At 40.5% G+C, this 14,572-nt stretch overlaps 1 protein-coding gene and 1 non-coding gene across 8 annotated transcripts in view; both read right to left on the bottom strand.

Annotated features, from left to right (window-relative positions):
- EML6 (EMAP like 6) overlaps positions 1-14,572 on the bottom strand; it is a 253,399-nt gene that overhangs the window by 117,208 nt on the left and 121,619 nt on the right. For all 7 annotated transcript variants that reach the window (XR_005202459.1, XR_005202460.1, XM_017542366.2 and 4 more), the window contains exons 8-10: positions 8,042-8,243; positions 4,685-4,822; positions 2,385-2,641 (exon numbers count right to left, since the gene is read on the bottom strand). Coding sequence is in view for 5 of the 7 variants with exons in the window: in XM_017542366.2 (XP_017397855.1) it covers positions 2,385-2,641; positions 4,685-4,822; positions 8,042-8,243 (597 nt within the window). In the remaining 2 variants the exon portion in view is untranslated. The remainder of the gene's footprint in view (positions 1-2,384; positions 2,642-4,684; positions 4,823-8,041; positions 8,244-14,572) is intronic.
- LOC119473269 lies at positions 2,253-2,314 on the bottom strand. Its single transcript, XR_005202467.1, has one exon. It is a non-coding gene; the product is annotated as a U7 small nuclear RNA (small nuclear RNA).

Below are 14,572 nucleotides of genomic sequence, written 5' to 3'. Positions count from 1 at the left end.
CCGGCGTACGGGCGACTTCCCGTGGCTCCAATCGCCAGCCAAAAGGGCCCCCGGACCAGTGTATTTTGTACGGAGAAGTGCGGCTCTGGGGCGCCGACAAAGCAGCCGCGCGGGGCAAAGCAGCGGCGGTGGCCGAAACAGCCGCCCTGGCGACCTGTGGAGCACCTCCGCCTGGGAATTTCCTAGTCTGTGGGCAATAAAAACGCGGCGTCCACTCACCCTCTGCGCTTTCACTGGGAGCTGCGATCCTGAGCTGTTCCCAAACGGCCATCTTGGATCTTCCCCCAACTGAACCGACATTTATTTTAGTATTATGCAAACTAAATGTTAATAAATGAGTATTATGTAAGTCAGGTGACTCTCTTAAAAAGTTATGGTGAGATCACAAAAATAGCTTTTAAAAAATCCTAATGGGCACATTTCACCAAACAACCAATAAGAGATTCCAATTATGAAGAACACAGATCTGAGACTAAAACAATCTAAGTAAATAAGGACCGTGATCCTCAAATGTTTGAAGACCTAAATCTTAAAATGCTGTGTTGGAGTTCTAAGCTGATCTCAGAGAGTTTCTAATACTCCCAGTGCCATTCTTTCCAAAGTTTCAATAGACTGTTCTTCAAAACAGTCTATTCTTGCGGAAACCAGTTGTCTAATGATAACGTAGCCGACTATCCCTGGTTATCTGTGTTACGATGGGAGTACTATTGCCTGACAAGCTGAAACCCACCGATGACACCCCCAGTTCATTTTCATTCATTTCTAACCCTACTGCAGAACTGTGTGCGCAAGGCACTGACAGAAGGATTATGATACTATTTTGCATTATCACCAGTTATTCAACTTTTTAGATACACATTAATTAACAATGAAATGGGCAAAGAGTAGGAAGAAAGAAAATAACAGATAAAGCAGCGGACTTGGATAATGAACGAAACAGGTCATGAACATCCAGATGCTTGAAAGTTGGTTCTACAGTTGTTTCAGATTTTCTCTACTTTAAAAAATTATGAAATATTTTGAGCATACAGAAAATTAGATGGACTACTACAGTGTACAAGTGTTGTACCACACAGCTTCAACAAATCTTAACATTATGTCTTTATCAAAGTAGAATTTTAAAGAAAATGTTTCCGAGTTAAAATTCATTGGGTTGTTTTTTAAAATATATTATTTTTTAAGATGGAGTCTCGCTCTGTCACCCCGGCTGGAGTGCAATGGCATGATCGCAGCTCACTACAACCTCTGCCTCCTAGGTTAAAGCAATTCACCTGCCTCAGCCTCCCAAGCAGCAGGAATTACAGGTGCCTACCACCAGGCCACGCTAATTTTTTTTGCGTTTTTAGTAGAGATGGGGCTTCACCATGTTGGTCAGGCTGGTTTTGAACTTTTGACCGCAAATGATCTGCCCACCTCAGCCCCTGAAAGTGCTAGAATTACAGGTATGAGCCACCACGCCCAGCCCCATTGGGTTATTCTTTCCAAGATCATCTCTCTGCTTTCTCAGTGGCAACCAACACCCTGAATGAGGTATTTATCATTCCCATACATTGTTAAAACATTTACTATATACATATTTGGTCATAAATGACACTGAATTTTTTCATGTCCTAGAAGTTTATATAAATGACTGTATACTGTACACATCTTTCTACAACTTTCTTTTGTCTGCTCCGCATTGTATTTTTCAGATCTATCCATATTGATGCAAGTAGCTCTAGTTTAATTTTTTCAAGTTTTTTATAGTATTTTATTATGTGACTATACCATATTTAACTGAACTCTCCTCATGCTGATAAACATTTAGATGTTGTGACTCATCTTTGGCTACTACAAACACAACTAGAACAAACATCCTTTGCACGTGCCTTTGTGCATGTTCTCACCAGGAGCATATGTGGTTTCCATTTCCCCTCTTCTCACCTTCAGACTTTTGCCAATCTAAATAATGTAAAATGATACTTTACTGTTGCTTTAAATATCATTTCCCTGATTCCTAGTCATTTATTGGTTGAGATTTGCCTATTTTTCTAGATTTTTTTCGCCCCTTTACACCTTATCCTTAGGCATTCTTTATATATTCTAGATACGTATATTTTGTCCGTTATAACAATGACAAGAATTTATGCCTGGTCTATGCCTTGTTTTTAAATTTCATTCATGGCCTCCCTTATTGTGCAGTAATTTTTAGTTTAACATGTTCCAGCTCATTAAACTTTTACATGTTTGTTATTTGGGATCATGTGACACGCAGGGGCTTTCTGGCAAAAACCAGAAAACCAGCTGTACAAATTCTAAAAGAGCCATAATCCTTGTCCTGTATTTCCTTCACCTGGTTCAAAATTTTGCTTCTCAGAAACATCCAAGGCCTACATACGACTTACATGGCATTTTGTAGAACAATCGTTCTCCTGCACCGTCATTAGTTTGTAAGTATTTACTATCCAAGGACCAGTCAATGTGCGTGATGAAGCTAAGGGACCTGTTGCATTCTCCAATTTTCTTATACCTCTGGGCAACAGCATAGACATCTACTGGGCCATCATTGGATCCCACTGCAAGGTAAGAACCATCTGGAGAAAATTTCATTTCATGAATGACTTCTTTTCGATCTTTGATGTGAACTACTTCCGTCATATCTCTATAAGAATAAAAAGTAAAATGATAAGCAGCAAATCTACAAATAGAAAATCCAAGTCAAGTTTTAAAATATATGTGTCAGAAAAAGAAATGTGTTGAAAGAGAGCCAAACCTGCAGGAATTAAAGAATTAACTTTTGAGGAAATACATAAAATGGTATTTAAAATTTATGGAATTTTAGGAGAATAATACACTGTTTAAATTATATTTTGGGCTTCCAAAGTAAAAACAAAAAATTTAACAAAACGCACATTTGTGATGAAGAGAGGTTGATTAATGGGCACAAACCACAGTTTGACAGAAGAAACAGGACGTAGCATTTGATAGGTCAGTGGGCTAACTATAGGTTACAATAATCTATCATATATTTCAAAATAGCTGGAGAGAGTAATTCTAATGTCTCTAGCAGAAAGAAAAGACAAATATTTACGGTGATGGATAGCCCAGTTACATTGATTTGATCTTCACAAATTATATGAATGTGTTCAATTACAGGTACCCTGAAAACGTGTATCTACTGCGTATCAATTTTTAAAATTTTAAAAAGATGAATTTTTCTTTCATGTTTAACTGTATATTACTTTTCCCTAAAACTTTTGTTTCAAAAGTCGAGGTTTGTAAAGTTAATAAAAGAATACAACCATGATATATTCTACCATGGAAAAAGGTAGAATATATCAAAGCTAGCAAAAATAAGTGATCTCTGCTATACTTTAAGATAAACTAGTGACTATTAAGCTTGATACCTATTGTCACAAAAAGATCAAGTCAAAAAAGCAGCTGAAGAAAATTACCTTTTTAAACAGTAAACTGTGATGTAATCATTTAACATTTCACTGTCATGAATACAGTGAGTCACTGAAATGTTTTGTTTCTGACCAGATTCTTCTAAGAATTTCTGCTCACATTTGAAAGCTCACTGGGGTTATTTTTCTCCTACAACTGTGAGACAGGATTATGACTGGCAGGTCCCCTGAGTCAGTAAAGATGGCTTCATTAAAACAAACTGAATGCAAAAAGAATACCAAATAGCCACTCTACATTAACAGTCCCTTATACCTGCCATCATTTATTAATAGCATTATAGTGTACTATCATGTCATAAAATAGGTGTGTAGGATTTATTTTTATTATTATTTTTTTTTGGCGGGAGGACTTGGGAAGAAATCAAAAAAGAAATCTGGTACTTAGCCATCTTTTCACACATCTCTAGGCAGAAAAAGAAAATGGTGCCCGCTAGTTCAGTAAGGAGTTACATGTGGTTGGTAGTGAGAATTTAGTGTAATAAACCGTGCTAAGATCATTCTTCAATCAGAGCTACAGAGAATTCTCTGTGCAAAACAGGCAATGTTTAATTTACAGCTGCATTTTCTTTTCTGTACCTAACAAAACATGTGAGTTGAGAGAGCAACAAATGCATTCAGAGGAATTACAAGGGTGGATCATAATTGTTTCCAGTAAAAATTATATAGGATGTTAGTAAATCGGAAATATTCCATTTTAGTATCAACTATGGGTAGAAGAAATCTTTTACTGAAGCTCACCTCTAAACATCTGGTGCTGTTGGATGCTGCTTTATTCTTTCTTCCTCTTTTCTTGGCTTACTAGAAAGCCCACAATCTTTTATCCGAAACTCTTGGAATTAGATGTGCTTGGGAATTCAGTATTCATTCGATTTTAGAAAGGTTCATATACAATATATTATGTAACATCCCCAGTGGGGGCTGGGGCAGCACCCTGTATTAAACACAATACTTTTGCAGCAAGTCACATGACACATGATTATTCCTAAGAGATTACTAGATTATAAACAGCCTCACATGAGTTTGTTAGGTTAGGCTGTGCTACCAAATTATCAAATAACTTTGTATTTTCAGAGTGTCAGGACTTCGGAATTGCAGATAGGGGATCGCAGATCTACAGTATTCCTATTTGAACAGGTAAATGGATTTTCCCTCAGGTCCTGGCACGTATTATGACCAGGAACATTGTAACATTTAACACAAGAACATTTCTAAATACCATTTTCAACATCAGTACGTGCCTGACTCGGAGAACAATGAAAGAGCCGTCCTTCATGCCCAGGGCCAGCTGAGATCCGTCGGGGCTGAAATCTACACTGCGAACCGCCTCCTCCATGTTACAGCGGGCGATCAAGGCATGATCGGCCAGGCTCCACAGCCTAGGCACAAGAACGAAGTCAATACAAAACAAAACCAACTTCCCATGGTCATCGGCCAGCCCGAGGCAAGAAGACCTGCTCATCACACCAACAGTAATAAGAAAAGACACAGGAACACCATACCAGAGCCCTTTATCGTGGCCTGTCACTGAATCTGCAAAGGCGTTTTAGTGCTTCTTTAGGTCATTTTCATTATTTGAAGGAAACCAGCAAGAATGAGAAAATGAGATAACATTTCCAAAGATTTTGAGATTCACAGAACAAAAAAAATTCAGGGCTGGGCATGATGGCTCATGCCTGAAATCCCAGCACTTTGGGAGGTTGTGGCAGGAGGATCACTTGAGCCCAGGAGTTCGAGACTAGTTTGGACAGTATAGGGAGACGCAGTCTCTACAGGAAATACAAAAATTAACTGGATGTGGTGCTATGCGCCTGTTGTCCCAGCCACTTGGGGGGCAGAAGCAAGAAAGTCACTTGAGCCCAGGAGTTCAAGGCCGATCCTGCCACTGCAATCTAGCCTGGGTGACAGTGCGAGATCCTGCCTAAAAATAAAAATAAAAAATAAAAAATAAAATAAAAGATTTAAATTTTAAATACCACCTTATACAAAATGTTACCTTCTCTTTGAAAATTAAAAGTTGTCCTTCATTCCTTCATGTATACCAAGGGTTGTTCATCACATATACAAGTTAAGAAGCACTTATAGGATAAGATACGATTAGTATTAGCTTCTTAAAAAGCATGCACCAGACACAGTGGCTCACACCTATAATCCCAGCACTTTGGGAAGCCATTGCAGGAAGATGACTTGAGCCAAGGAGTTCAAGACCAGCCTGAGAAACATGGTGAAATTCCATCTCTGCAACATATTTTTAAAAAGGCTGGGTGTGGTGGGGCATGCCTGTAATCCCAGCTACTCGGGAAGCTGAGGTGGGAAGATGGCTTGAGCCTACAAATTCAAGGTTGCAGTGAGCTACGACCACACTACTGTACTCCAGCCTGGGAAACAGAGCAAGGCCCTGTCTCAAAAAAAAAAAAAAAAAAAAAAAAGTACAGATCAATATATATCTCTCTCAATATAAATATAAATCTACATATCAATATACATATATCAATATCATTATATATGTATGTAAATATATAAAAGTGCTTTCTAGTAACAGTTACTTTAGCACACACAGATTGAAATACACATTACATTTGTTGGCCTTCCTAGGAAGAAAACGTGTCTGAGATGAAGAAGAGCAAATGATATCCCCGCTGTTGTTCCTCACAAGCTCCCTCGGAGCCCCACTGCTGATGGGTCTACTTTTATGGGGCGGACACCTCACAGGACTCCTGGCTGGTGAACACAGTCACTGCTGGAGAAGGGGCTAGCAAGGGGCAGGTGCAGCTCAAACAGAGCCTTCAGCACACGCTCCCATCTCCACAACACCTACAGCCAGGCACCCCAAAGTGAGTCAACCTGAATGAAACCTCTGAAGATACAAATAAGGCTTTACATGTTGGTTGCAATTGTGGTATCTGATTTCCATCAATTAGTAACTCTTTTAAAGACAGTCTTCTCTTAATACAAACAATCTTGTCTGCTGGGGGACTGAGAAGCTAGAGCTGCAATAGACAAGAATAAGTCACACGCAGCATGGTTTCTCTCAAAGCCTTCTGCCATCAGAAGGGGTGGGGTACAACCCTTATGATGCTGAGCTGCAAGTAAATAGTTTACCAGTCCCTTAGGCAGCCCGTACTGTGCAGCTTCAAACTGCGTATGTTCTCAATACCTCATCCATTATTCATGATCTCATGCTGTTTTAACCTTGTACTATTTTAAGCAATGCAAGCCTCGAGTTACTAAAGAAACCATCACTCCTCAGTAAACTGCATTATCCTCTAAAGTCACTATGCTCATCTTTCTCAAGAAATGATGACTTTTAGCCTTTCCAAATTTTAATACTTAGTACAAAAATGCATTAAAGATTCTAGTCAAATTAATGGTTAAAAGGAATAAGATTCAGGCAGTCAGGGCTTCTCAGGGATGTTTGCAATTCTGAGACCCAACAGTGTCAAAATATAAAAGCGAAGGGTTTCCTTGAAATCACTTCTTTCTGGATAAGCATGAATGAGTTTCACAGGTGTATGAATAAGTGGGAAAACTCAAGTAACAGAAAGAGAAAAACAGAAAAGGAGGAAGTGAATAAAGCAAAGAATAAACCAAATAACCATTTATGTCACACAAGGAGAGAACAATAGTTGTTTTAGTTGTTCTCATTGATTTTCAGATCAATGAGGTTTTCATGCTTGGTAGAGATGGAAAAAATAGAATTAATGAATATGCTAATTATATTTTGATTAAACTCATAAACATACAAAATAAGGGAGGAGGGGAGTAGTGAGCTTTAATACAGTTTACATTGTTCTATATTAGCTATTAAAACCCAGAGGCAGCAGCCGTTCAATCAACTGATCAGTCTCTTCCTCTCACACCCTCTGTCTTTCTGGCCTATCTGTCATTGAGCACATCTAAATACTAAAATACTGAAATTGGGATAATATTCATCTCAAACCTTTAAATCATATGTTCATTCCCTTAATAGGTACAAAAATATTGGAAGCTAAGTCATTGTGCTCATTTCACCCAGTCGTACTCTCAAAGAGTAAGAATGATCCACAGCAAGAAAGCTGGAGGCCCTGAGAAAACTATTCTCTCAGGCCCCATGACTCTTTGATCTGATGATGTGGTTCAAAATTTCATCTGAGAATTTAAAAAGAAACAACAGTTTACTCATGTGCTCAAGACAATTTTGAGAATCAGAATTTAAGTTCTAATGATGATGAACAAGAGAGTCTCTAATGAAATTGTAAAATCTCTATGCAGTCCCCTACAGAGGACCCAGGGCATGAGGGGACAGTATGATTTCATCACAGATGAGTGTGCTTAGCTCTTACGTCTCCAACTAGAAAGAACTGTAAGCCAGCCTTACCAATATTCATTATATTTTTCACTTCTAAAAACATTCTCATGACTTAAGAGGCAGCCAAGAAAGACAACAGCAGCAGCAAAATGCCAAGAAACCCACTTGTTGAGCTACATGTCTTAATGTTTCATTTGGAAACTGTGTGGTTCTGTTCACACTTTATCCTTCTATTAATAAGCAAATCTGGGCAAATAAATCCATCTCAAAGAAGTCAGAGAGATGAGAGCGGCGGCCGGTGGGGCCTCACCTGACAGAGCGGTCATCGCTGCCTGTCACAGCCAGAGGCTTCTTGGGGTGCAGGGCCAGAGCCCAGAGCTCACCCTCGCAGTGGCCCTGCAGGATCAACATCGGCTTGTCTCGCTCTCGCACAATCACTTCAAATATCTCACTGTCCTGGGTCCCCGCTAGAAGGCGGTCTGCTTTCCAGCACACGCTCCGGATAGAGAGGCCTGACAAAAATAAGTAAAACAAAAGCAAATCTTCACACTATTCACCAAAAACCAAAAAAGCGTAAAGTAAATACCCTTTAACCAGGATAGCATCAAATGTGACACATCTTAGAGACTCCTGGAGGCAGAAAATAAACTCTGCCACCATTCTGTGTTATTTCCTTACAAGTGTTGGATGTTTCTGCTATCCCTCGTGATCTAGTTTGTGAAAAAGCAGCTGCTTTTCCTTGAGTTAGGATAACTATGTTTTTCTACAGCAGGATTTTTTTTTTTTTTTTTTTTTTTTTTTTTTTTTTAAGAGACAGGATCTCACTCTGTTGCCCAGGCTGGAGTGTGGCAGCACAATAGCTCACTGAAGCCTCTGGGCTCAAAGTGATCCTCCTGCCTCACCCTTCCAAGTAGCTGGGACTACAGGCATGCAACACCATGCCTGGCCTAATTTTTTTCTTTTCTGTAGAGATGAGGTCTTGCTATGTGTTGCCTAGGCTGGTCTTAAACAGTAGAATATATTTTAAATGCTGTATCTTGAAGTAAATATAAGATGATAAATTGGTCTTTATGAAAACCTAACCTTCAAAATAATTTCCTTCTGATTTTCTATGAATGATAGAAAATCAGAAGGAAATTATTTTGGAACCTTTAGGAACAATAATATTGTGTTAAAATTATATGTGGGTGATACTACAGAACAGCTAATTATCATATTAGGCAAGTTTAATACATATTTGATCAGAACCTAGATACATTACTGAATAAATAGATGCACTGTGTCTCAGAAATATGCAAATGAAACTCCAATTTCAGTATCAAAATACCATCAAACATTTATCAATGAAGATGCTGTTCTTCACCAACTTGATTTATGGAATCTTCTCCAAAAGCCTCTTTTCCAAAAGCATAGCACTCCTTTTAAGACCATACCTCCATCTCAGTCTTGATCTCTTGGATTGCTTGCAGTCTGTTCTGTTCCTTAACAGGTTTGTTATTTGCTTAGGCAGAGAATGTCCTAATCTGATTTAGAAATACAGCAGCAATATCACTTTCCTAACTACTTTAGAACAAGGTGAGGATGTGATGAGCTCTGGGTTGCCTCCCCAGCAGGCATTGTCTCTGGGATAGAAAGTATCAGAAGCTTCAGGACCCGGGCTCTACTCTTGCTCCAGGCCCAACTGGCTAGACACAAGAGTGCTCCTTCCTTTCTGAGGACCAATTTTTCACCCCTTAAGATGTAGAGTATAATTATGGTGACCATGTAATTTGTCATTCCAATTAGAATGCCTTTTAAGTGTGAGAGGCTCTAAAACTAAATGTACATAATATTTTGAAATATTTGACTAAGAAAGTAGCTTTTCTATGTTGAAAGACCTAATAAATACTTCTATCAAAATATTTTCAGCCAGAAAATTCCAAGACCTATTTACCGCAAAATGAAAAATCCAGGGCAGAGAGATGAATAGACAGAGAATGGAGGATTTTTAGGGCAGTGAAACTATCCTGTAGGACACTATAATGGTGGAGACATGTCATTACACATTTGTCAGAACCCACAGAACGTACAACACTAAGAGTAAACTCTAATGTGAGCTATGTCCTCTGGGAGGTAATGTCACGTCAAGGTACCTTCACCCACTGGAACAAATGTACCACTCTGGTGGGGGATGCTGATAGTGATGGAAGTGTTGCGGGTGGGAAGGGGTACATGGCAAGTCTCAATTTTTTTATTAACCTTAACTACCTTAAAAAAAATAAAGTCTATTAAAAAACAAAAAACGGCCAGGCGCAGTGGCTCATGTCTGCAATCCCAACACTTTGGGAGGCTGAGGCAAGCAGATCACTTGAGGCCAGGAACTTGAGACTAGCCTGGCAAACACGATGAAACCTCCATCTGGACTAAAAATACAAAAATTAGCTGGACGTGGTAGTGCGGGCCTGTAGTCCCAGCTACTTGGGAGGCTGAGGCATGAAAATGACTTGAACCTGGGAGGCAAAGGTTGCAGTGAGCCAAGATCATGCCATTGCACTCCAGCCTGGGTGAGAGAGCAAGACTGACTTAAAAAAAAAAAAAAAAAAATCCAAGACAAATACTAAGCCAGTTGGGATGCTGGGACAACAGAAGGGGTAATTTGGGTTATATGGACACTGGACACCCTAACTGTAATGTTCATCTTAATCATCTCACTTGGTCTTGAGAGGATCCAAAGAGATAATGCAGTAAGAGAAAGTAATTTTTTTCTAGGCGCAAAGCTTTAAACAAATACTACGTGAGATAACTCTTACTCCTTGCTCTGAATTCATTGCTATATGTCTTGAAACGGCAGGAGAAAGCACACAGGCAGATGTATTATTCCCGCCAGGAGGAATGGAGATACCTTGGCAACGCTAGCTCGGGGTCAATCACTCAAAATCCTCCACTGCAAACATCGGGATGGACTTTCAAGGATGAGAAGGACAGATGTATGGTGAAAGCAGTCAGGATGTCACTGCAAGCTGACAGGGCATGCAGCTCAGCTGTGGAGGACCACACGGCTTTGCACCCACGATCCTGTTGCTACTGGCCCCCCTTGTCCTGATCTCTTTCCTGCCCTGCTCTGGGTTTCATTACCACTCATGAGTCAACATATTCCCATTTTCTCCCTGGTGTTTCTCTCAGCTCCTGCAGGGGCTTGGCGGGAGGGGCTGAATTAGTTGTCTCCCCAGCAGGCTTGTATCGTCTACAGTTTTATTACACAAAGGGTTTGACGCTTTGTTTCTTCAGCATCATGAGGAAGGAAGGAGAGTCAGTGATATTTCGCCATCAGCAAAAAACAATCTACTTTTACTGTATTTATTGTCTGCTTCCTCTAAGTAGAACAGAAAGGTCTGTGAAGAGAATTTTGTCAGTTTTATTTACTGCTGTATCCTCAGTACCCAGCACAGTGACTGTCACGTGGTAGATGCTCAATAAAGATTGCTGAGCAAATGAAATAAAACATCTAAATCACAAACATTTCTTGAGATGCCAAGGAATAAAAGATACCACCCCTGTTACTTAGGAAGAACATTCAAAGAAGGGATCTACTCATTCCTTTATTCCAGAAGTTTCTATTCAGCATTACTCTGTGCCTGACACTGGAGCTTAACAGTGAACAAGCTGGGCGCCTGCCCTAATGAAGCTGACATTTTAAGAAGGGGCCAGGCGTATGTAAGCAGATATCCATGCACCAAAAACCAATAAAAGTAATGCAAATGTATGTGTGTACCTATATACGCATACATTATATACACATATAGACATATACGTTCTCTTAGTGACATGTTATATATTTTGACTGTTGTTGAATATTCAGATCACAGTCCTTTTGTAAAGCCTTTGATTGTTTAAGGACACTGCCCTTTTCCAGTGAAGCCTGGAATCCCAGCTTCACTGTAAGCAGGAACACACCAATCCTCCCCAAGGCCTCCTACGGCATGTCTGGTGTCACAAGGCCAAATGACTTGCAAACAGAAATTCCTCTCAAGGACCTGGAGCTCTATTTGGTCAAGCATATATTTATGCTGTATTACAGAAAAGATTTAATGCTGTACTCTTCAGCATTATCAGGAAGGAAAAAGTTAATGATATTCCCACATCAGCAAAAACAGAATAATCTACTTTTTTACTGTATTTATTGTCCTGCTATTTTTTAATCTTATTTGGGGAAACAAATTCAGCAAGGAAAAAAAACACTACTACAACAACCCACAACCTGGAATTAAACATCAACATTAAAAATACATATATCTTGTCATCTTGTCTTCCCCCCTCCCCCGCCACCTCTCACCCACTTTGGAGTTTCCATCTTTTGCCCAGGGTGGAGTGGAGTGGTGATCTTGGCTCACTGCGACCTCTACTTCTGGTTTCAAGTGATTTTTCTGCCTCAGCCTCCCGAGTAGCAGGGATTAGAGGCGCCTGCCATCATTCCCGGCTTAATTTTGTATTTCTTGGAAGAGACGGGGTTTCACCACGTTGGCCAGGCTAGTCTCAAACTCCTGACCTCGTGATCCACCCGCCTCGGCCTCCCAAAGTGCTGGGATTACAGGCATGAGCCACTGCACCCAGCCTATCTTGTCTTTTAAAAAATGTTAAGAGGCTCAGGAACAAAGATGAACCTTCCAATTCAGTCCAGACTAATGAACCAGTCAAGTCACATGGCACTCAGTGTTTTTCAGACCGCATCCAGGGAGCTCTTGGATTCCTCAGAAGGGTGCCAGGGTCCTGGCAAGGAGAGGGCCCGGAAATGGGACAGCAAGAGGCAGGAGTTTGAGGATGCCACAGCTGCATTTCCCTCAGCACCGCACGATCTCTAATTTCATTTGGAAAAGGGTTCCACTGAACTAACCAACATAAGGGTGAAGCTTCACTCTTAGCAAAGGCAATAGGGTAAACTGACAGGGATTATTTCTGGCTGCATATGGGTGGAAGGGAAGAGAACAAGAGAAGGATTTGCTACATATTTTCAGGGTTTGCAATATCAACTTAGTGAGCTGTGAACATTTTCTCTCAGAGAACTGGGTCTCTCCATAAGCACTCAGTTCTTTAAACAGACCAGCTGTCTTTCGTCACATCAGACAAGTCAACCTCATGGGGTCTGTTTACCAGGTGATAGATGCAATACCGGATCACTCTCATTCCTAAGATAACCATTTTAAATAGGAAGGTAGCAGTAGGTCAAAAGCTGTATTCACTCTTCCTACTAACAACCTATTTTCATCCTTTTTAAACCTAATTGTTCTTCTGCATGCAAGAGTGGTAAAGAGAACCACACAGTCTCTTCTGGGCACCTGCTGGTGAGACTTGGTGATTGGCAGATCCCTGACAAAGTTCTGACACTAATTCACTTCTCCTGTCTAGCCAGGCTTTGTTTTTACTTCTGACACAAACCCAGAGAATTGAAATATAATCATGATGTCTCAGTGGGGCTGGCCAGGGCAGCTGCAGCAGTGGAAGATAATGAAACTGTCTTACACTCCTTTATATTCTGCTCTAGGAGTCAGAGAAAGATAAGCTAGTATTTGTAATACGGTTAGAAACCCACCAGTAGTTAAGAGAAACAGGAGAAATAGTCCTAATTATTTAAAACCACAGAAGTTCTCTATTCTGCAGAAATACACATCTTTGTTACTTTTGATGGTGTGAACTGAAGGCGTTTCACCACAGGGATGAGGTGTCCACATTTCGACGCTGTGGCCTGAGCCACTTGTGACGAGAAATGTGGTTTCTCTGGCCTGTGCTTGGTACAGAGAGCCAGCAGATGGCAGTAGAGAGCAAACCACCCATCTAAACAAAAAAAAAATCCTCTAATGGCAAGACCAAATTCTCACCAGTCCACAGCCCTGAGTTTATATTCAGACCAAAGAATGGAAGCAGCATCCTTCCAATCCCCTCTGCTACAGTCCTGAAGCCTGGCCATGGGGATATCTAGCCTGTGAATATCAAATCGGACTGCATTACTAAGGGAAATTGCTTACTTTCTACCACTAGTTTATTTTGAACAGTGAAACATATGAACTGGATTTATATCCCAGCCCTTCCCAACTGTGTGACATGGTATTTAATCATTCATATCATCAGTTCCTCCATCTGTAAAGTGGAGATATTAGCACTCACACTGCATAGCATTGTGATAATTCAATGCAACAATACTTGACCCAGTGTCCGGCACGGAGTGAAGGAATCAATCAAAATATGTTATGCTAATATTTTAACCTGCAGGGTTTTGTGCTTTGCAGGATCTTTTTATTAAGTTCACACCTTAGCACAGAACAACTTGCTATATGTATGGTCACACCTGGGCCCCGTAAGGCGTCAGTGCCGGGGGCTATGAACAAGTGCCCGTGGGCCTTTCCTAGAGTTTCTTAGTTACTTTGCCCTGTGTTACAACTTAGTTTTTGTCATTTCCTATAAGTTTGATGTGCTAGCACTGCAAACTCGCAGAGGAAAAGGCTATGTTCCAACACACACAGATTATAAACCATTCAAGAAAGAAAATGGCTTTTTCTCCTAATTATTTGGCCCAAGAGGGGAAAGCTGAAAGTAGAGAGAGGCTTGTACTTAACAGTGTTCTTAAATCCTGTGTTCCAAGGCCTAATATGGTAAAGGGCCAGGCATGTTGTTCCCAACTCTTACTCTGCACCAGCTTCTATAGAGAGAGCATTTAAAAGATATCGACGCTTGCGCCCCTTCTGGAGACTCCTCCCAGTTGGTCTGGAGTGGAGCAAGAATATCTCCCCAGGGCTGAGAACCACTGCCTGCTCAAGCCATTCTCCGGCTAGTATGTTCTCACAAGTCAGACTGTTGAAAATTCAGAATG

This window comes from Cebus imitator, unplaced genomic scaffold, assembly GCF_001604975.1.
Source record: "Cebus imitator isolate Cc_AM_T3 unplaced genomic scaffold, Cebus_imitator-1.0 Scaffold143, whole genome shotgun sequence".
NCBI lineage: Eukaryota > Metazoa > Chordata > Mammalia > Primates > Cebidae > Cebus > Cebus imitator.
This window is presented reverse-complemented; position numbering and strand designations above follow the sequence as displayed.